Consider the following 21,883-nt stretch of genomic DNA (forward strand, 5'->3'; position numbering starts at 1 on the left):
AGCTGCCTTGGTAGACTTCCAATGTTGTCTTCCATAGTCCCATTGAGTATATATATACTGTGTGGATGTGGCCCACTAACACATAGAGAGCTGCATATGCAGTCCACACTGATAATAGGTTGAGAACCACTGCTCTAGTCCCATTCACTACTTAGCTCAGAACTGCCAAAAGAGTTCCAAGGGCTGCCAATTGTGTTGGTCAATCACTTGAGGTGGACTTGCATTCTCTAGGAACTGGTGGTTAACCAACAACGTGTTTGCATAGACTATCAAAGAACCATCAGATAGAAATGATTTTGGGCTATTTCTGTTAGCCAGTGGTAGCAACTTCTACAGAGTAAGAGGTGGGCAACACTCCCTATGCCAACCCCCCAATCCTAGCCTTAGGGAGACTGGAAATGGAAGGAGAAACTACCTGGTGCCTGCTAAATTTCCCAGGGAAGGAAAGATCATGTACATTCAAAGACATCAGAGTTGTATGTCAGAGAGAGAAGTGTTGTATACTGTCCCCTCAGATTCCATGTGTAAGGAAGGCTTTGAGATGAGGGACTAAAGGGAAGAGAGTATTTGCATGGATTGACCCAGAGTTCACGTGTACATGAAACTCCAAGCAAAGTTGAAGGCATAGAACAACTCTGACCATGGATGTGCAGCACCCATTTTTTTAGGTTCACAATAGCACCCTTCATCTGAAGAGCTGTAGGCACTTAACAGACATTGAAGAATGAAGTCACACAGGTAGGTAACTATTATTCTCAATTTACTGAATGGGAAACTGAGGTACAGAGAGGCTAAACAATTTTCCCTCAAATCACAAAATGAATCAGTTACAAAATCAGGACTAGAACCACCATGAGTCACCATCCCCTATTTTAATCGCTTTATAAACCAGGCTCTAAAACTCAGCAGCTTGACATCACAATACAAAGTTACAGAGAGTGTGATTGTTAAAACCAATATTCAACACAATCCCTGCTAAAGCCTGCAATTCTAACGGCCAATGCATTAAGGCTGCTGTATCAGCCGCACAAGAGCTCTGTATGCAGTGCCATATTGTACAATTCCATCGTATTTTATCTCTGAGACTAATAACAATAACACAGTGGAACACCAGCACTGTGCTTCTGCAATTGCAAAAGCAAGATGGGTCAGAACACCTGACTTTCATGTTATTCCCCCAGTATGTTCAAACCACCCCAGGTAATCACAATGTGAATCCTAGTGCTGCTGTACTCTCAAAAAGCTTTCTGAGACTAATTTGAATTCCAATTTCATTCCTGGTGTGTCTCCACTGACTTCAATATAGTCACAGCAGGGATAATTTTGTCTCCCTGGTTCTTACAGAAAACAAAACCCATATCAATGTAGCGCGTAAACCTGTATTTCTGAAACTTTATCATTAGAAATCCATTCCTCTGTTGGAAGAAAACTGAAATGGAATCCACGGCTTCTTTAGGTCAATCAGCCCTCTCTGTATATGGGGACACCCTCCCATATGTACATACACACACGTGCACACACACACACACGCGCACGCACACACATGCACACACATGCGCTGACTCTGTGGGTGCTGCGGGGCTGGAGCGCCCATGGAGAAAAATTAGCGGGTGCTTTGCACCCACCGGCAGCCAAGCTCCCCGTACCTTGCCTCCTCCCCCCTCCCAAGCGTGCACATCCACACTCCTCTCCCTTCCTCCCAGCTCTTCCCACCCCCATGCCACCTAACAGCTGTTTGGCAGAGCTTAGGACTTTCCAGGAGCATGGGGGAGGAGCAGGGACGCAGCACACTCAGGAAAGAAGGTGGAGAAGAGACAGGGCACGGTGTCGAGGAGCTGGAAGACAGCACAAGAAAGGAGTGACCTACTTTAACTTAAACCTTCTTACATCCTCCAAGTAAAGGCTTTTCCTGATGCTCCCTTCTTTTCCAGGTCATTCACATGGAATTATACAATTTTAGGCTCCCTAAGACCAATGGGCCAAAATCACAGTGATGTGTAAGACAGTGCACATTGGTAAGTGTTGGGAGAGGCTTAGTCTGCACTACAAAGTTATGCTGGCATAGCTATGTTGGTTAGGAGAGTGGGGAAAAAATCACCCATCTGTAGTCTATACAGAAAAGTTGGTAAAACCCCCAGTGTGCAGTTCTGCCCACAGAAAAACTTCTGTCAGCATATGCTGCATCTGCACTGGAGGCTCTGCCAGCACAGCTATACTAGTATTAGCTATACTGGTAGAGCATCTGTAGTATAGATAAGCCCTAAAATGATGCAACATACTTGCTGAGGAAGCTTAGACTGACCTGTACTGACCTGTGAATTGGGTCTTTCTGTACTATGTGAGTACTACACAGTACATTGCTAGCACTAGCTTGCAGGAGCTCTTTAGAAACAATGTCAGCCATTTAGTATTTAACAATATGTGTATTCTGTTTTTGCTGTTACAATTTCCAATGCATGTTGTTTGGTTTTTTGGTTTGTTTTTTTATCCATGATGGACCTGATCCATCTGTTGTTACAGACTGAGTTGGTAGGGGACTAGTAGCTGGGAATTTTGAATGGAAAGTTCTCCCTGTAAGTACTGGTTGATAGTGGTTCCAACTCAAAGAATTCCAGTCCCACATGCTCCCAGCAGGTACCACACTCCAGTCCCCACTCCCTGGGTCTCCTTTGGCCAGGGAGTCTCCCCTCTCTCACCCAAACAGTGCATGAGATGGTGCCGCCAGATGTCGAGTTTTTGGCAGACTCCCCTGCACTTTACCACACAGGAACAGGCTCCGCATGCTCAGGTTGTGACCCACTTGGTCTGGCTGCCCCTCTGTTTGGATAGACAAGCAGCAATGTCAAATTTGAGTGCCACTGAGACCCGATGTGCTTGGTTGCAGTGCTTGAATGCCAGTCACTGAAATTTGGCTCAACCCCCCCTCAATCTGTACAGGTGTCTGTGTCAAATTTCAGTGATGTTGGGACCACTCAGCCGGAGTAAGGTTTTGGACTGCTCCAGCAACAACAGTACTGATTTAGTACAAGACCACTGCTTAAAAGTGGTTGGGCCATGCCTTCCCAGTCCCACAGCTATGAAACTTTCAACTAATGCAAAAAGCTGTGGGTGGGTGGGGGCATTCATGCCTCCTCTTCCCCCAAATGGAGACACCCTATTGCAAATACCCTTGGAGAATGATGTGTGTCTCTATCTCCTAATCAGAGAGCTGGACCCGGTGGCACTAAGAGAGGAAAGGAGCTCTCACAACCTGCAGTACTGATAGCTCTGTGATTGTTAGTTAGGCATTCCACTATACCACAACTGCCTGTAATTTATTCCTGTGTATCTAGAGAAGAAAGGGCAGGGGTTTGTATGTAGTACAGCTTAAAATGCTTGGATGAAGGCAACATTATTTCACACCCATGCCTGGGAACAAATTGTGTGATAATTAAGTCTGAACTAAAGGAAAGCGTTATTCAGAGAACTGTAGACGTTAGAGATGGAAAAGATTTATTTAGGTCATCTAAACAATTCTCTTGCCAGGATGGGTAGACAGATATGACCAAGCTGGTTTTACCCTTGAGATCCTTTATGTCCTCAAGGTTTGGTCACACTTTTCAATGTTTAAAAAAGAGTTCAGTATAGTATTAGCATAAGAAATATGTACTATTGGCAACAATCTTTGCTTTGGTAAAGGGTAAAGGGTAAAGGTGTTGGTAAAGGGCACGTAGGGGGACACCCACAACACCTATGAACACTTCGTATACCTAAATATTCCATCTGCTCTAAATATTTCCATCTGAGGAAAACATGCCCTATCACTGAGGTTGTGCCTTATCACTGAGGTCATGCCTTATCACTGAGATCATGGCCCAGAGACTGGGTTCCATTCCCACTTTGCCACAGGCTTCCTGTCTGACCATTGGCAAGTCATCTTGCCTGTCTAGGCCCCAGTCCCCGATTTGAAAACTGGGGATAAGAATACTTCCTTACCTCACAAGGATGTTGTGAGGCTAAATGAATTAAAGGCTATGAGGTGTTTAGATGTTGTGGTGATGAACATAGATAGATAAGGGAAATTTCCCTCCCTACAGGTTGAATAATATTAAACAACACTGAATTTCTGTAAAAAAAAAAGAAAAAAAAAAGACATCCCCTTTCTACAAGAGAGGTGGCATTTTAAAGCCCATAGAAAGGGAACATTGATATAAATGCAGCTCACTTGGCCATTAGGTCCCATGGCTATTATTTTCATGAGGTGTTTGAACAGGAGCATTCTCCTTCACCAACCAGTCTCATCTTCTATTCCTTTGTTTGCGGTGTCACAAATTGTTACTGTGTGATTACTGCGGAAATTCAGAATTCAGAATTATATCTTCACTGTTTCATCCAGTAAGAGAAGAGATGCTGGGAGGGGAAATTCCTTATTTAAATAAAATATCTCTGCTAATCAGCAAATATGGCATGAATTTATGAAACACAATGGGAACTGAGTTTATGCCTTAATTCTCTCCTATCATGGATGTACCTCTTTCAATGTGTTCCCTTTTGTGTTCAGTAGTCTTTAGCTACTTCCGATTTTTATTGGCAGAAAAAAATACTTTGTCGTCTAAAGAATAAAGCAAAGGTAAGGGGGAAGAGGATATACTATTGTTACTCCTTTTGACCTGAGTGGTTAGCCAACATTCTTGCAGGTTGTTTCCAGCTGGAGGAGGAAACTGAGATAAGGTCAGCTATTTCTTTGATGCAATCCTGTTCATTTCTAAAGAATGTACCCAGTCCTGTTTCCCTGAACAATTAAACAGCAGGAGGCAGTTTCTTTGCTCTTAGCTCCAAGCCTTTTTCTAGCAGGCATGCTGCCCAAAAGCTCTCTCTCTTTCTCTCTCTCAAGTGCTTCTCTGGTTGTTTCTGGTGCTTCTGTGCCACCTTCTGTCTGCTTCTGTGGTGTTTCTGCTGCCTCTTTCCACAGATATGCAGTTCCCTCAAACAATGCCCAGTCAGTCCCCTAAATTTACACTAAACCTCTAGTAAAACCCTCTGCCTTTCTGCCCACATAGCTCAGTTTCAGACCAACCTGGCATGTGGTCTGTGTTTTGGGAGGTGGCTCCTATTGTTTATCTATCTAGTCCATAAAGAAGCTTAATTGTTTTTCACATTTATCCTGAATTAAGGGTACACTCACCAGTTTCAATGAGGTTTCAACCAACCCCCAGCATAACACTTTGTTCCTTTTCACTGAAAAATACATCATCTAAAAGCATTCATTTGTCATCACTGTAACTCAGAGCAAGCAAAAATAATGGTAGCAATAACATCAATAACACTGCATTTTCTAATCTTTTTGTATTCCTCTAAATCAGTGTAATCTACCATGTTCATTTTATAGGACTGGGGATCAATATTCTTAGAAGCCCACGGAAGAAAATTAAATCATACTACAAATTTGTGTTGGGCATAAAGGGAGGTTTTGGTCAGATTAACCATCCAAATATTTTGTCTTCTCCTCTCTTCCCCCCACTTTGTTACTCTCCAGTATTCTATGTGGCTTCCTTTCTCACGATACAGTCCTCAGGAACTTTCAGGCTGGGTTCCTAGGAGAGTGAAGGAGGACTAAGTGTGTAAGCTCCTTGGGGCAGGCACTGTCTTTTTGTTTTACAATGCCTAGCACAATGGGGTTCTTGTCCATGACTGAGGCTCCTAGTGGTTATGGTAACACGAATGATAAACAAACAATAATAATAAGGATCTTTAATTGATCTGAACCTGGAAGGAGGTTTGCTTCACTGTGGTTCTTATAACCCTTAACCCTACTAAAAATGAGTGTGAAATTTGTGTTTAGAATTCATTAATAGATTTACTTCATTCCTCTGTTGTACAGCAGAGTCACTCAGATGCCGTGGTGATGGGTGCAGGGCAAGGACTTAAACAGAATAAAACTTTGGAAAATAATGGTAAAACAACTCAGCCAAACTATATCTTTAGAAGGCGCTGCTACAGGGCTCTCTGACAATATTAAATAGCCCTGCTGCCTTCAGTAGAGTTTAATTGCCTGCTCTCTTCCCCTCCTGGTTTTATTGCCATGTTGCTACACTGACACGTGGAACCATGGTCTCGTGTCTGAGCATGCTGTAATATTATTCCCTGAAGCATTTCCTCTAGAAATGATGTTTCAGCACCAGGAAAACAGGCTGGTGCTGACATGACATTTCCAGTACTTCTAGGAACTGTGATGCACTCTTGCACCAGGTTGGTGGGGTTCTGTGGGGCATCAGGGTGGAAAGGGGAAAGGGTTTTCCTTTTTAATCTCTGTCTTTCTTTTTTAAAGATTGATCCAAGTTGTCATTCCTTCCCAAAATATTTGGCATAATCAAGAATGTTTTTTTCCTATGTTGTTTATCTCCGCTTCCTAGTTACCACCTCGTGACCTGATAACCTCTTTATTTGTGACCTGTTGCCATGGAAAGATATGTGAGGACATAAATAAAAGGCCACAAGTTTTCAAACGTATCTGGAAGATAGCCAGATGTATTTTTACAGCTATAGGAAAGACTCATCACTCAAGAATGGGCTCACCATTAAATAATTAGTTTTATACTTTGCAAGGCTGGTGTTGAAACCTGTTCTTTACACAACCAGTCACCTCTTGTTGCCAGATACAGGTAATTAGCTTGGAATGGAGGTAGGGTGATCAGATGTCCCGATTTTATAGGGACAGCCCGATATTTCGGAATTTTTCTTATATAGGAGCCTATTACCCCCCCCTCTTCTCTGTCCCAATTTTTCATACTTGCTATGTGGTCACCCTAGATGCAGGCTTATAGTGATTGAATGCAATGGGAAAGTGCAAGATTATTACACTATTTGGGAATTCAAATTGTGAAATGTTCGATTTCCCCTTTCTCCCCAGCTGTGAGATTTCTACTGTCAAATACAGAACTTTGCCTTTCCATTAGAAGATTATTGTCTCAGATGCAGATATATTCAGAGTAATCTCTTCTTGTTATTTCGTTTCCCATTGATAAAATTTTTCCTACTGTTGGACATGGGTAAACAACTGCTCACCAGTGTGAGTAAGGGGTTCACAATCTGATCCTATGTTAGGGAATGGGAGAACAATTTCCTCCATTAAGACCCCAGTCCTGCACTGAGCTTTGTGTGGATGGGCCCCTACCCCTTGCTCAGGGTTATTTTGACTTCAATGGTATCTGCCTATACAGAGCTTCTTGCAAGATCAGGACCTAAATTAGCACCTCACTTGAAAATGATCACTTGTAGATTTAGAGTGGAATTTGAAAATGCTTAACTTAGAGTTACATTTGACTCTGGGAAAATGAGAGTTCTGTCCAATGGATAAATGCATTTGTATTTTTTTTTCCAATTAACCCTAGATGCAGGAGTAGAATTACTTCCAACAAAGAACATGTAATGATTGGGTAGTACAAACATCCATCTAATCGGAAACATATTTTAAATTAATTTAAATCACTGTTTTTCTAAGGGAAAATTAACAAGAGTAAGGTCATCACCAGGATCTTTTAGCTGAACTTTCCCCACTGAATTTTTAGATTAAAAGGAAACTCAGATCTGAACCACCTCTCAGTTAGGTTTTCTAAAACCAAACCCCAGCCTCCCCAGTTTAAAATAAGTATAGAAATTATGTGACATCCAAAACAGGCTTGTGAAACCCAAACCACCACTTCATTCCCCACCCTTATTCCTAGATGTTCGCTTTCCTTTAAGGTTGTGGATCAGACCCTTTGTTTTCAGCATAAAATTCAGTGATCTTATAGATAATTTTTTTAAAATTAAGGATGAAATCCTGACCCTATTGAAGTCAATGTCAGTTTTGCCAGTGACTTCAGTAAGGCCAGGATTTCACCTAGAGAGTTTTTAAACCATTATTTGAAGGAATTCTGACTACATCATCCACTATGATATTTTTTTACGCAGTATTAAACAAATATTTGTAGTTATTGCAAGGTCTTATTGAAAGAGGGTATGATGAGGTTTATATGAAATATTTCATACCCAGTAAGACAGTTGTGAGGGTTGCCATGGAGAGTTCCAATATATTACAGTGGGATTATTTTTATAATCTCACTGGGATAGGAACTATCTTGTAACTATTTAGGTGTACAGTGCCTACACAGTGAAGTCTGGATCCTTGGTGAGGACCTTCATGCGCTACCGTATTAATAATGTCAGTTTTTAAAAACAGACCAACTTCGTTCACCCCGAGCAGAGGTTCACTGGAACTAGAACTTCAGTTTTGTACCTTGCAATCATTGACATTAGAGATTGGCCCAGGATGTAACATTTGGATCTGTTGTGATGATTGGGCCTACAAATTTACCCTAACTGTGACTTCAACTGTAAAAATTGAGTGCAAGTTCATAAAATGTCACAATAACCTGTAACAACCAATATTGATGGGAAAGGTATGAGAAAGCGACAGAAAGACTGAACTAATCCAAATAAAAAGGCCTACAGAAATCACTAAAGGACTGTATGTTAAGATCATGTCTGGTAAACAAGAGAAGTGTGGAACCGGAAACCAGTGACTCCAAATTGGTGTGTTGGAAACTAGACCTAACTGGTGGACAAAATAATGAGGGGATGGGCTATTCCATCCATCACTCCCTTTGTGGGTCCTTAAAGAAAGACTTAGGGGAGAAAAAATGGCTACTGGAGCGAGCTTCACCATCATGACTGCCATACCCACCATCACCTGTACCACCAGGCCTGCTCCTGAGAAATGTCCTGACCAGATCTGGCCAGAGAGAGGCCCCAGATGACATTGCCACTTCTACCAGCTCCAGCTGAATCCCAAACACCAACTGGGATGAAATGGGATTTAGACTTTTAACTACAGCAACAGCTCCAGCCCATCTCAGCTAACTGCTTCTCTTTCCCCCAAATTTATTACCAGCTTTGGTACCATCACAGAGACTGTCAAACACAAGATTTTTCCTTCAAAAACTCTTTCCAGCTAAAGGGAAAGTGAACAAGGGCTATGGTTGAAAGCTGTATTTAATACTTTACATGTCAAATGCTTTAACTGTTTCTCCTTCTTTTCTGTATCTTTAATAAAAGGTTAAAGGGATGTTTAAAGGTGCATTTGCCATGGCACTAAGCAGGCTGAGGTCTCTGTATGCCAAATCCTGAACCTCATTTAACGCTGTTTGATGCTGAATAGTGACTAGGTTATGCTAACAGCACTGGGCCCCTATGTTCCATTTAAATGTAGGGAACAGAACATACCCTTTTCTGAGACCCTTATTAGAAGACCCGGGCTGGTTGACGCAGGGAAGGGGAGCAGAGACACTGCCTGATAATAGCCTCTGCTTTGGGAATCCTGTTGGCCAAGATTCCTCATTGGCAAGCCAGAGGGGATGCACCATCGAAAATATTTTGCTGCTCCTCTGAACTCCTGGGAGCAAAGTCTGTCTCCACCCGTGAACAGCCAGTACTCTCAGTTGACAGCTAGCCAGTTTCAGGGCTACAGGGTGCTGACCGTGCTCCTTTTAGAACATCATATACAGGCCGGCAGATTAGTCTGTCACTAGGGCTGCCCAGAGGAGGGGGTAAGTGGGCCAATTTGCCCCAGGTCCCGGGCCCCGCAGGGGCACCCACAAGAATATAGTATTCCATAGTATTGCAACTTTTTTTTATGGAAGGGGCCCCCAAAATTGCTTTGCCTCAGGCCTGTTGAATCCTCTGGGCAGTCCTGTCTGTCACTCTCAAGTGCTATGTGCTGTCCTCATTTATTCCTATAGCCATATGCTCCATGGGCAGGGCTCAGCTCTATATGTATGGCAATATTTACATAAAACAGGTGAATAGCACTTTTGACTCTGAGTTTTCTTGTGAATGCTGATTTTCCATCTCAGACTTCACGCTGTTGCAGACTCAGCAGTTTCAGTATCCCCATTGCTGACACAAACTCACCCCTCCTGCATCAATGGAACAATGCATCAATGAGGAAAATGCGATGAGGTTTTCCTACCCCATGGCCTCTCCAACAGGCCTTTCCAACAGAAAAGTTAAACCCACTTCACCTGGTTGGTTGGTTTGTTAACCAGCTGTGTAAGTTGCCTTTCTAGCATAAAAACAGTGTTGCATTAATGAAAATAATTTAAGGAGAAAGGCCAGGACTATGACCTGAACTTTTCATTCTTTTGATTAAAATGTAGTGCATCAAGAGACATTTTAAGCATTTAGATAAACAAAATAATTTCTCAGGGCTAATAACATGCATACTAAATAACAGTCCAATAAGATTTGGCATAGATAAGATACAAAGAGGAGGCTTTATGATATAAAAAGTAGCTCAACATTAACATTTTCATTATGGAAAAATCATACGCAATTGAATAGAAATAATAAGATTTCTATAGGTTTATGAACCATCCCATAGAATTTAATGGAACATTATTTGCCTCCCTACAGAATTCTATAGGATGTTTTTTTAAAAAATAAAACAAACTACACAAAGGATATAAATTCTCTTTTAAATGTTATAGCTTTTAAGAGTAAACTACCATAGAAGCCAGTTATATTTCTATAAAACCTTATTGGTTCTATCCCTATGAAGTGCTACAGGATTTTCCCAAAGGGTTCCCTCCGTTATATTTGTTGCCAGCAAAATATTAATCCATGAATGATTATATGTTTTTATGAATGAGAAGTTCAAACCATAGGAGCTAAATGGGTGCCGTGGATAGTACTGCATTTAAACCTGGCTCACAAAAACAAAGAAAGAAAGAAATTGGATCCCAAGTGAAAAAATTAATGTGGTAGTTTTAGTCTGATCCGTAAAGGGACATTTGTTCAAATCTCAATTCCCATCTCTGACCAGCAGTTCCTGCTAAGAAGAGATTTCCATGTGGAATATTCAAACAGATCAAGACTTGAATGCATGGATATTGACAGAGCTGTGAGAAGAAGCTTGTACAGCGTCTGCCTCAAGCAAATGCAATTGGTTTCTTATTGAAACTAACAGCAGATTTTTAAAGAATAAAAAAATCTAAAGGAAATCACCCAGGCAGTTAATATTGCATGGTTAAGAAATCTGTCACCATGCACTTCCTTCTTAGTCCCTGTTCCCTCTTAAATGTTTTGATTATACTCTATCTGTTCTTTTATTGCACCAGTGAGATTTAAAATAAATAGGAGACAGTGTAGCTTCAAAAGTGATTTTATCTCAGTTTTTAAATATGCACCTTTTTGATAATTTTCATTGTGTTAGGAAAAGAGATGGAATCTTGGGATCCAGCCCAGCTCAAGCTGCAAAACCAGGATCTGGTTTTAAACAGACCCAAATTTAGGGTTGGCTGAATCCAATCTTTTAGTAGGGGGTCATCTCTTTTCACATATTCATTATAGCAGGAAAGAGAGAAAAGATAGACACTTGCCATATAAAGATGAAATTAAAGGAACTCAAAGAAGAGCCATAATCATAGTGCTCCTCAACTTTCCCCTCACCTTCTAGTGGGCAAAGGAAAGCCTAGCTGATTATAACTGTAAAACCTATTAAATGGGATTTCCAGTGCCCTGGCTCAGCTGACAATTAATCTGTTTTGCCTTTTGCCGTCAAAGTTTTTCCATGCAGTGGGCTCTTGTTTGCTATGAAAGTCATCTGAGTATTTGTTAGTGTCATAGCCAGAGCCAGATGATGTTTATTCTGCTAACATCCAGTTGGAGTCCAGCAGCATTGGACGAGGTCAGGGATATATTTATAGAAGCAGCTATACATCAGGACTCATTTTCTTTCCCTTGCACTAATCTACCTAAGCTCATCCAAAATAGAAAGAAACATGCAGACATTGAGCTGGGTCTCCACCTGGTGTAAATTGGTGTAGCACCATAGAAGTCAATGTAGCCACACTGATTTACATCAGCTGATGCTCTGGTCTATTATAATGAACAGGGAAAGCAAGAATAACAATTAAAAAAAAACAACCCATGCTGTGTGGCAAAATAGGTTTGCAGTGAAAAATTACCAGCCAGTTCTATTCTGGGAACTCCTGCATCTGCAATCAAGTACTGTTCCTCCCACCCCCTCAGTTGCTAGCACATGTGAAAGTTGGGCTGGATAGGAAAGATCCAGTCTATAAAAGAAACAAAAAGACTTAAAGCAACATCATCATTTACCTGAGGAAATGGGGAAGACGCTGTCGATGAACGAAGTGTGAGACAGAACAAAGCAGAAAAAAAGCTGAAGATAAAATCCCAAAGCTATTAAACTGAGGACAACCATGCTGGCTGCACTCTGTAAAATTCCAACTTAAGAGATGCAGGTCTGCTTTGGGGATCTCTCTCTCTCTCTCTCTCCACTGTCTTCTCTGTCTATGTCTGTCTTGCTTGCTCTCTCTTCTCCTTTCTATGTGTGTGTGTGAGAGAGTGTGTTTGTATGTCTCTCTCTCTCGCTCACTCTCCTTCTGTCTTTCTGTGCCTTTAGGAAGAAAGAATGCCAACCATTTCCCATTAAATCTTCTCCTTACACTAGACAGGGTTATATTTAACTCAAGCAGTGGATCAGATGCCCCCACCGGGCATATTAGCTATTAAAACCATGGTGTTGGGGATTCTGTTTTTATTAGCAGAAACCCAAAAGCATTTTGGATGATAACAACAAGGAGGAGGAAAGAGAGAAATTGTAAACTGAATCATAAATAGCATCCCTCATTACTGACAACCAGACACAGACATCAAGATAGAGAAACTCCCGGACTGAAGGCTGAAAATCAGAGGCATGTACATAATGACCTAACAGCTCTGTAGAACTCACACTGCTTAGCATTTATTTAGATAGTGCATTTCAGCCTGAGGGATCCCAAAAGCACATCTCAAACTATTTAGCAGTGTTCTTACTATCTGTAAGTATTTAAATAAAAATGACAGTATCAACAATTGTGCCAGGCACTGTATAAACATATAGTGAAAACAACAAGCTCTTCCCAAAAGAGCTAACAGCCCTGGTAACAGACAAGATGCAACATGTGGATGAAATAACAAATGGGTACTTGTATAGTGCCACTAAAATGCAAACAGGTCTGGGGGTGACATGTGGCTGACAACACACTGCACACCAGAACAGGAAGGGAAATGATGTGACCAAGGAAATGGAAACAAATCCTCACTCCTGTGAAAACTGACACTGATCTTTACTATTCACATAGGAACTTAGTTTTTAAAGATCTCATACCTACTCCTATTAACAGAGCTGTGCAAAGAAATTCATACTGTCAAGATAATTGACGATATGGGGGGAGTCTTGTGATTGCTCGTCTTATGAAGCTTTCACCTTTACTGAGAATCTTTCAGTGTTTTCTACAAAAGAGTAATCTTTGTTGGTGAAAAATAGCATTAGTTTCCCCATGACAGAGATGTCACTTCTAACTGAAATTTTGGAACTAAAAATTGTGATCAGAAGAAACAATTACATAGGTCTTCTCTTACTATGATTATTATTAAGTCACAATTATGTCTCTTTTCAGAGAGAGGGACTCTCAAGACAATATTTAACATTGCTTTACTCTATTGTAACACTTTACGTGACTAAAAATGTATTTGTTTAAGTCTAGTTTACTTATAACCATTTTGCAGTTTGTTCAGTTTTTGCATTACACTAATTTTGGACTGGACTATTTCAACTTTGGCTGATATGACTGTGTGTTCGTTAATTATGTTAACTTTCTCAGCACTATGCAAGTCATAGGAGAAGATGTGGTTCCTCCCAGAAGAGATGCGTCTACATGGCAAAGTGAAGGTGCAATTGTAGCACAGGCTGGCTAATCTAATCTAGCTAACATGGGTAACAATAGCAGTGTAGAGGTGGTAGCACAGTCTTCAGCATGGGCTAACAACCAGAGTACAAGCCCTCCAGGTCCCTGGTTATGTACTGTGGCTCCTAGCCAGTGCTGAAGCTCCTACCACCACATCTACGCTGCTATTGATTACCCATGCTACAATTGTACCTTCATTTTGCAGTGTAGACGTACCTGAGTTTTAAGATCCTGATTCTGCAGACGAATCCTTCTAATAGTACCCCTGATGAGCATAAGGGTCTGCAGTGGCAGATCCCTTTACAAGATCAGGGCTCAGATTGGAGTTTCCCCACACTGCAGAGGAAATGTTTAATAATAACAATTTTTCTTTAAAAACCTTGCAAACATTTTTATTAATAGGCCATATCATGTCATCTGACCCACTGCAATGCAGGCTGAACAGGCAGCACACGGTACCAACAGAGGCAACTACTTTATTGAAGATAGCATAACTCAGAAGTAATACAGCAAGTGAGGCCACATCTACACTACAGCTATAGCTGTGCCACTGTAGGGTCATAGCGCAGATGCTTCCTATACTGATGGATGAGAGTTTTCCGTCTATGGAGTTAATCCACCTCTCCAAGAGGTAGTAATTAGGTTGAGGGGGGAAAATGTCTGTTGACCTAGCTACATCTACCCTGGGGGTTAGGTTGACTTAACTACAGCACTCTGAGTGTGAAATTTTTCACAGCCCTGAGCAACTGTAGCTAGGTCAATCTTATTTTTAAGTGTAGACCAGGCCTTGGTGCAACCTACAGTTAACACTTTCAATGCTTCCCATCAGTTTTCTCCCTATTTCTTTTAAAGGGGAATTCTGCTTAAAAATTAATGTTACAATATGATCCCCCACTTCATGATAGTTTTGTGAAGAACCCCCTTTTCTTTTATGGAAGAAGCAGTTTGAGCCTATCCTGCCTGAGCTAGGTAAACTATTCCTAAGCTAAACCTGGTGCCAAAGGGACATTCTAATGTGTCAAAGAGAGCAAAAACTAATCAGGCAAAAAAAACCACTGCTACAGAAAACATGTCCACCCCCATAAATAAGGTGAACACAGGAGATGTTTGCATTTAAACACAGAGGGGCCTTTTCATCACCTCATGACTTAGGCCAGGGGCCCCCAATGTGGTGCCCACGGGCACCATGGCTCCCAAGGGGGCATCTAAACGCGCCTGTGTCCTGACAGGCGCGTTGAGCATCCGCCGAAATTCGGCGACAACAACTCTGGATGACACCGCTTGCCGCCGCCAAGTGACATCATCCAGAGGCATAGCCACTGAAATGCTGCCGAATTTCAGTGGCATTTTGGGGGATGCTCGACTGCCACCATGGTCCTTCGTCTGGTGCCTACCAGACAAAAAAGGTTGGGGACCACTGGCTTAGACCATCACTAATTATTACTGAAGTTGTCACTGGAAACTCAAAGGTAGCTTCTAACTTCAGCCTGCTTAACAGCTCCCAGCCGAAGTCAGCCAGACAGACTCCATCAAGACACAAGTGCTGGGATTTTGCTTTATTTTCATTAACGGCCCAGGCCTACTGAAATTCATGGCAAAACTCTCCTTAGTTACAGTGCAAGAAGGATCAGACCCTATGAAAATGAAATGGTGAAATTATTTGAATGGTTAATAAAAAAAACAGCACTACGTTTGCCTAACGACTTTCTCCAGCCTCTGCATTACATTCAGTAAAGCTCCTCAGTCAAATGGTTCACTTCCCCACCCACTTTGTTTGGGCTTGATCCAAACCCTGCAGAAGTCAATGGAAAGCTTCCAATCATGTTTAACGGCCTTTGGATCAGCCCCTTAATAGAGTGCTTTGGCAAGGTTTGAGGGATTCATACAGTTAAGCCTCCTATCTATCACCCAAAGGGCAATGAAAGCTAAACAGAGATCTTTCCCCTTTATCTTATTGCAGCTGATGTTTACTGGTATGGCTAAAATGCATATTAAAAGTGATTTATAGACCCAGCCACCACAGTTATCCCATAACCATTTTTACAAGCCAGTTTTTTCCATGCAGTGATGTTACAGAAGAGACTGATCTGGATGTGTGTTTTACATGATCCATATTTATATCTTGCCTGAAATTTCTGTTCCAAAAGCAGAACTACTGTGCATAGACTAGAAAGTATATTGATTTTAGGGGTATTTCTATTTTTAATTCCATTAGCTTCAGGAAAACACAACAGAACCCCTAATCTTGCAGATTCTTACTTATGTGAGGTACCCAAGGGGACTACAAGGTTTGCAGGACCTGGCCCAAATAAATTGTTCCACAACCATGACCCTTAACACCACTGCAAGCTTCAGTCTTTTGATCCATTATGGTGTGGTATATCAATATTTTTATTTCAGGGAATAAACTGGGACTTCAAAAAAATCCATATTTGGTGCTATATTAACTAAGTAAGTGCCAAAAATCCAACTAAACACTGCAGGCAAAAAACAACACAGCTGTTGCAGCAGGTAAGTTAGTGGCTGTCTATTGCCTTTTTCAGCCCAGAGCTGAACTCTTGAAGGGAGAGGATGGTGGAGCCCTATTGATCAGTCCTCCCATGTAAACTGAATTTATGAACCTGTCCTTTCTGTGCAAGAATTAATGACAATTCAATTAAAGCGAAGGCTTCTTCCCAGTCCCATCTACATTCAGCTGGCAGCTCCTTCATCTACAGGCTAAAGGAGAATGAACGCACCTAAAATAAACCATAAGTAATCTCAAAACCCTGTGCAATCACAAGTTTAATTAAAGAATAAAGCCAATCAAGCCTTTGCAGTTCACAAGAATGAAAGATCTTCAACAGTGTGACTGGGTAAAATGAGAAGACAGAGTATTAATGCAATAATTGAACATGCCTTTATGTCTGCAAAGCAAGCAGTACAGAAAAAATGTATTCACTGAATTGGAGCAGAGCTGGAAAAGATAATTTATAATTATGTTTTCTTTGCAAAATTTGCAGAATGTTCACATAGCATTAATTTAATGCAAGCCATTTTTAATAACAAGAACCTGGGTTTTGTTTGTGAGTGCACAAATCAGGCCCATTTACCAACGGGGTGTTTACAGTTCTATGATGGAGCCAAAATTTCCTTGGGAAGATACTACCTGCAGGTATAGCCCATCAGAACCAGTTCCTGAAGTAAACAAGGTAACAAATGCAAAAAGCAAAGAATGGTCTCAACACTTCCCTGATGTTGTGTTTGGAAATCAAGGTCTCTGGAGACAAGGCAGAAAAAAACAGCTAACTTTGTGAAGAGCTAAATCCAACTATGGATAAGAAAGTTCTGGCTTATTCCACACAGGGCTGCCCGGGGGGGGGGGCAAGTGGGGCAATTTGTCCCAGGCCCCCATGAGAGTTTTTTGGGGCCCCTGGAGCAGGGTCCTTCACTTGTTCTGGGGGTCCCAGAAAACTCTTGCAGGGCCCAGGACCCCGGAGCTGCTTCTGCTACGGGTCTTCAGCAGCAATGCAGCGGCAGGGGGGTCCTTCTGCCCCAGGACCCACTGCTGAAGTGCCGGGTCTTCAGCAGCAATTTGGTGGTGGGGGGCCCCCGCTGCCAAAGACCCTAGGCCCCCTGAATCCTTTGGGCGGCCCTGGTTATTAGGCAACAGTGCCCTGCCCTCAGGTTGTGTTCACCCAATGAGTATTCTGAAGACATAATAGCGCTATCTCATATTTAATTGGCTGACTGTATTGTTAGTTGATGAACAGTGTGCCTAGAGATGGACAGAGGACCTGGCACTTCGGCGGCGGGTCCTGGAGCAGACCCTCCCACCGTGGGTCTTCCAGGAACTTCAGTGGCAGGTCCCAGAGCAGAAGGACCCCCCGCCGTTGAATTGCTGCCGAAGACCTGGAGCAGAAGAAGTTCCAGGGGCCCAGGCCCCGTGAGAGTCTTCCAGGGCCCCCAGAGCGAGTGAAGGACCCTGCTCCAGGGGCCCCAAAAAACTCTCATGGGGGCCCCTGCAGGGCCTGGGGCAAATTGTCCCACTTGCCCCCCTGTCCCCCGCCGGGCAGCCCTGCTAATAACTTCTGAAAGCCCCAAGCTTTGAAAATTAATCACATCACGGGCATCACATACTTCAGAGTAGCCATGTCCTCAGGGGTAGATGTTATCAACCTCTTTCTTCTATCTATACTCAGCTCTCAACTTTCCTAAAATAAAATAGTAAAAATTGGTAGAGAATATTTTATTGTCTAGCTTCCCTGAGGTTATCTGACTACAGATAGGCCCAAATCTAGCCCTCCCACATCCAGACTTCCCTGGCCTTTGAGGAAGTTCAGATCTAGCCCTAGAGGTTGCAGCTCCAATCCATCTCTAGGGCCCAATCCTGCAACTCTTTTACCCATGAGTAATCCTTATGCACACATACTGTGGATATTTTTTTTTCCAGCTTTTCAAGCTGTTCCTTTATTACTATCCTGTTTCTGGCCGCTTGTTTAGTCCCTATTTTTATTTATTAATTTATGTTTAACATTTATAATTTAACTTTAAAAAATGTTAAACTTTGTAAAAGCATTGAGACATTCAAAGGGTTATCTAACACAGTTAAGACTGCCAGGAGACGTTGGCTGCTGCCCAAGGAGCATCTGTGTCAGTCCTGCAACCTTGAATGAAAGATGTGGATGGCTTTTCAGTGGATTTTTTAAAAAGCCAATTCATTTACACATATTTTTTAGTTTTTAAAAGTTTTTTTTTTTTTTAAATTTTGCAGGCCCTTCCTATGCTGTAAACAGGTTATTAAAAGAGACCAAATACAAATTGTTAACTTCTTTGGCTTAGACATGCCAGCTGAGTCTTTCAACTTATTTTTAAATGGTTTTATACTTTTGAAACTTTTTTTTGTAAACTGCAGTAATGAGCTGATGACATATTTAAGTTGCCTATTTTTAAATTACAATTTGTATTTTTTATATTTAAGCTTTGAATAAGGTTTTTACAGGCAATATCACTTTCTTTGGCCTGGGCTTTGATAATTGTTTTTCTTGAGCAATGTTTTGTTTTACTGCCATTTTTCCTTTTTTTTTTTTTTTTTTTAGGGAGGTGTATTCTAGTTATTTGAGACGTCAGTAGGCTTATTCTTATACTTTTAACTTTTTCAACAGGCAATTTTAGCTGCTGTTTTATTTATTTATCACTATAATTTATGACTTTTTTTGTGCTTAGGTCACATTTTTACTAGTGCATTTGGAAACAGTTAAGCCATATAGAAACTCCTATTTTTTTGATCAGTGATTTTAACTAAATTCTTCATAGTCAAACAATTTAAATTAGATTGTTGCTGTACTTGCAGTAGCCAGCACAATTGGTAATTTACAGACACATCTATTAGGAAGGGCACATTTCCTTCAGAATGGCTGTCAAGGCATCTCAGGGGAAAAAAGCATAGTGGTGGTGGATGTCACCATCTGAGCTCTCCTTTGCATAGTTTGTTTGATTATTAAGGATTTTACCAGGCATGTTATACTGCCATCACTGGGTTTGATTATTAAACCAAGCATTCTTTTAAAAACAAAACACTTTAATGTACTTTTTAACATTTTATTACTTGCACTAACCTGGCCTTTATAGTCCCTTCCAAGCTCTGCTGTGTTAATTTGTGCAAAAGCTCCTTTTAACTACACATACCTTTTCCTAAATAGTCACTTAAGTTTTCATTCTTTAGGAAGACACTTCCCAAGACCTCACACAAGCTACAAAGTTCTGGGACCATAATTCTGACTCCCAAAGTATCTCAACTGACTTTTTCTTGATGGTTCTAAGCTTACATAGTTTTTGCACTTATTTTTCAACTTAGTACATTTTGCCTGCAAAGCTGTAGTCCCTAAATACGGTCCTTGACAGGTGACTGATTTTTACTTTGGATTTATGAAGATAGGTAACAGACATTGTGTTCTCCCTGCCCTTTCAGGAAACTTTTCTATTTAGTTTCTTTCTCCCCCTCTACAACTTTGATTTGCTCTTTACGCTTTTTGCATCCATCCCTCAAGGTGACATGTTTTGTTTGAAAATTTTTAGCCACCAGAAATAATCCTTGTGAAACTACTGCCTTGATTTGGGCTTTCTTTGCCTTTGGATAAAAAAAACGTAGATACTATTTTTTCCATGGCTGCCAATGGGTCCTATTTTTTGAGAATTTCAGTCACATTCAACAGATTTTGTTGTGCTCTGCCAAGCATTCTTTTCTTTTTTAAATCTAATACCATTTTTTGGAGTTCCTTTTTCGCCCAGTCCCAGTCTCCCCCTAATACTTCTCTGCGGAGGCCATAGGGTCCACCCTTAGATTTAACCCACTTCTCCAGGGTGGTACTAACATCCTCATATTTAAATCCTTAAATTCTTAAGTTGCAATCTTCATACTTAACCTACTCCAGACAAGGTGAACCTTGGTTTGCTCTGGGCTCATCACTGAAGTTATTTTACCTGCTCTGGATGAGTGGCAGCCGAGTCATGGCACCACTATTTTGGTGTTTCTTTGAGACTCCTTCCACTCGGTTCTTCAGGAATTCACTCTGAGTCCAGTTTCATTTATCTGGCATACAGCAAAGTTGTGCTGAGTTGATCAGACTCAAATACAAGGTATGTACCATAGACACCTTATGTTACACAGCAACTTCTTTTATATACATGTACACATTATATTTACTATACACGGCATTACACATTTTGGGATTGGCTTTCTTACTTTGTAGGAACCAATTCCCATGCACAGCATTGTCCATGCATAACTTACTCTCTACTTCATCTTACATTCTAGGCTTATCTTATCCATTGGGATCTTGTCCATTGTAAATGGTTTCCTGGGTGTTCCCCCTTATCCGAGCTAGTACAGACAGTCTGTTTCCAGCCTGCTGATCCATTTACCTCCCTAATCCTGTCTCCCAAGAAACAAGGCCTCACCCATGTCCAGTTACTCATGTCAAGCCTGGCCTACAAATACCAGGTGCTGAAATCAAGAACAATTTTACAGTCATAAGTCAAACACTGAAACTCCCTATTATTGTTGTTACCCCTCCTCCTCACACCTGCTTGTTTATCTCATTGACTTGCTACTGCGCCTCTTTCCCACTCCAAGCTCTTACCATTTACAGGTTTGTACAGTACTTAGTGCAGTGTGACCCTCCAGCTCAGCTAAGGTCTCTAGGTGCTACCACACAAAAACGACAAATCATTGTTTTCAGAGGAAGGGCAATATAAATAAATCTCAGCTATGAGCCGGGCGCGTGTTGATATTTACAGCCACTCTTGGCAATATACGGTCAGAGGACAGCGTCTCTGGAAATGTTTTCATCTCCTTTTCATTTAGATCTTCTTGCTTAATGGCTTCTGTACTGCTGCCCAGTGCAAAACTTCCCAGCTATCCTAATATCACTGCAATGCTGCTGTAGGTGTGAGGCCAAAGAATATCTGCCAGGAATGGGCTGTGACGGCTGCTAATTTAAATGATTTATAATTTACCCCTGCCAAGAAGTACACCCAATTAAATACCTCAAAGCACAAAACTCTTCTATGTGAGCATTCCAGTTGGAAAAGTATTAATGACATTGCTTTCACATTTATTCCAGCCTCATGGCTGTCTGCACCAAAGGATATTATGGATGCTGGCAATACAGCTGCACTAGGCCTGATTCTCCCATTGCTCAATGGCCTCTTTACCATGTACAGGGCTCATCAAGGCAGTGCTCTGCCTAGTGGAGGATACCGTAATGCTGCTTGCTGTTTGCCACCCTCCTCTGCATCCCCCAGCATATGCATGTGCTGGAGGAGTGGCCAGAACACAACTAATCCAGCAAAGGACTTAAGCAAGTGTCAGCAAAGGACTTAAGCAATCGTCACTGGAAGTATTCATGTAAAGTTAAGCAGATGCTTAAGTGTCGTACTGAATCAGGGCCTAAAATCCATATTAACACCATCTTTTTTAAAATTACTATATCATTTTCAGTTTACTCTGCTCCTCTCAACTATCTTTCCAAGGGTTCCTCCTGCTTTTAGATTACACAAAGAGCTATCCACAGAGCTGAAAATCACATGTGATCTGTGGCGGTGACACATGCCTACAAAAGTTTATCAAAGAG

At 41.5% G+C, this 21,883-nt stretch overlaps 1 protein-coding gene across 1 annotated transcript in view; it reads right to left on the reverse strand.

Annotated features, from left to right (window-relative positions):
- Window positions 1-12,340, reverse strand: part of COLQ (collagen like tail subunit of asymmetric acetylcholinesterase) — a 69,152-nt gene extending 56,812 nt beyond the window's left edge. The window contains exon 1 of the mRNA XM_032801125.2: window positions 12,136-12,340. Within this exon, the coding sequence (XP_032657016.1) occupies window positions 12,136-12,241 (106 nt within the window). The 5' untranslated portion in view covers window positions 12,242-12,340. The remainder of the gene's footprint in view (window positions 1-12,135) is intronic.
- Window positions 12,341-21,883: the final 9,543 nt, after the last annotated feature.

Source organism: Chelonoidis abingdonii, chromosome 2 (assembly GCF_003597395.2).
Source record: "Chelonoidis abingdonii isolate Lonesome George chromosome 2, CheloAbing_2.0, whole genome shotgun sequence".
In the NCBI taxonomy this organism is placed as follows: Eukaryota; Metazoa; Chordata; order Testudines; family Testudinidae; genus Chelonoidis; species Chelonoidis abingdonii.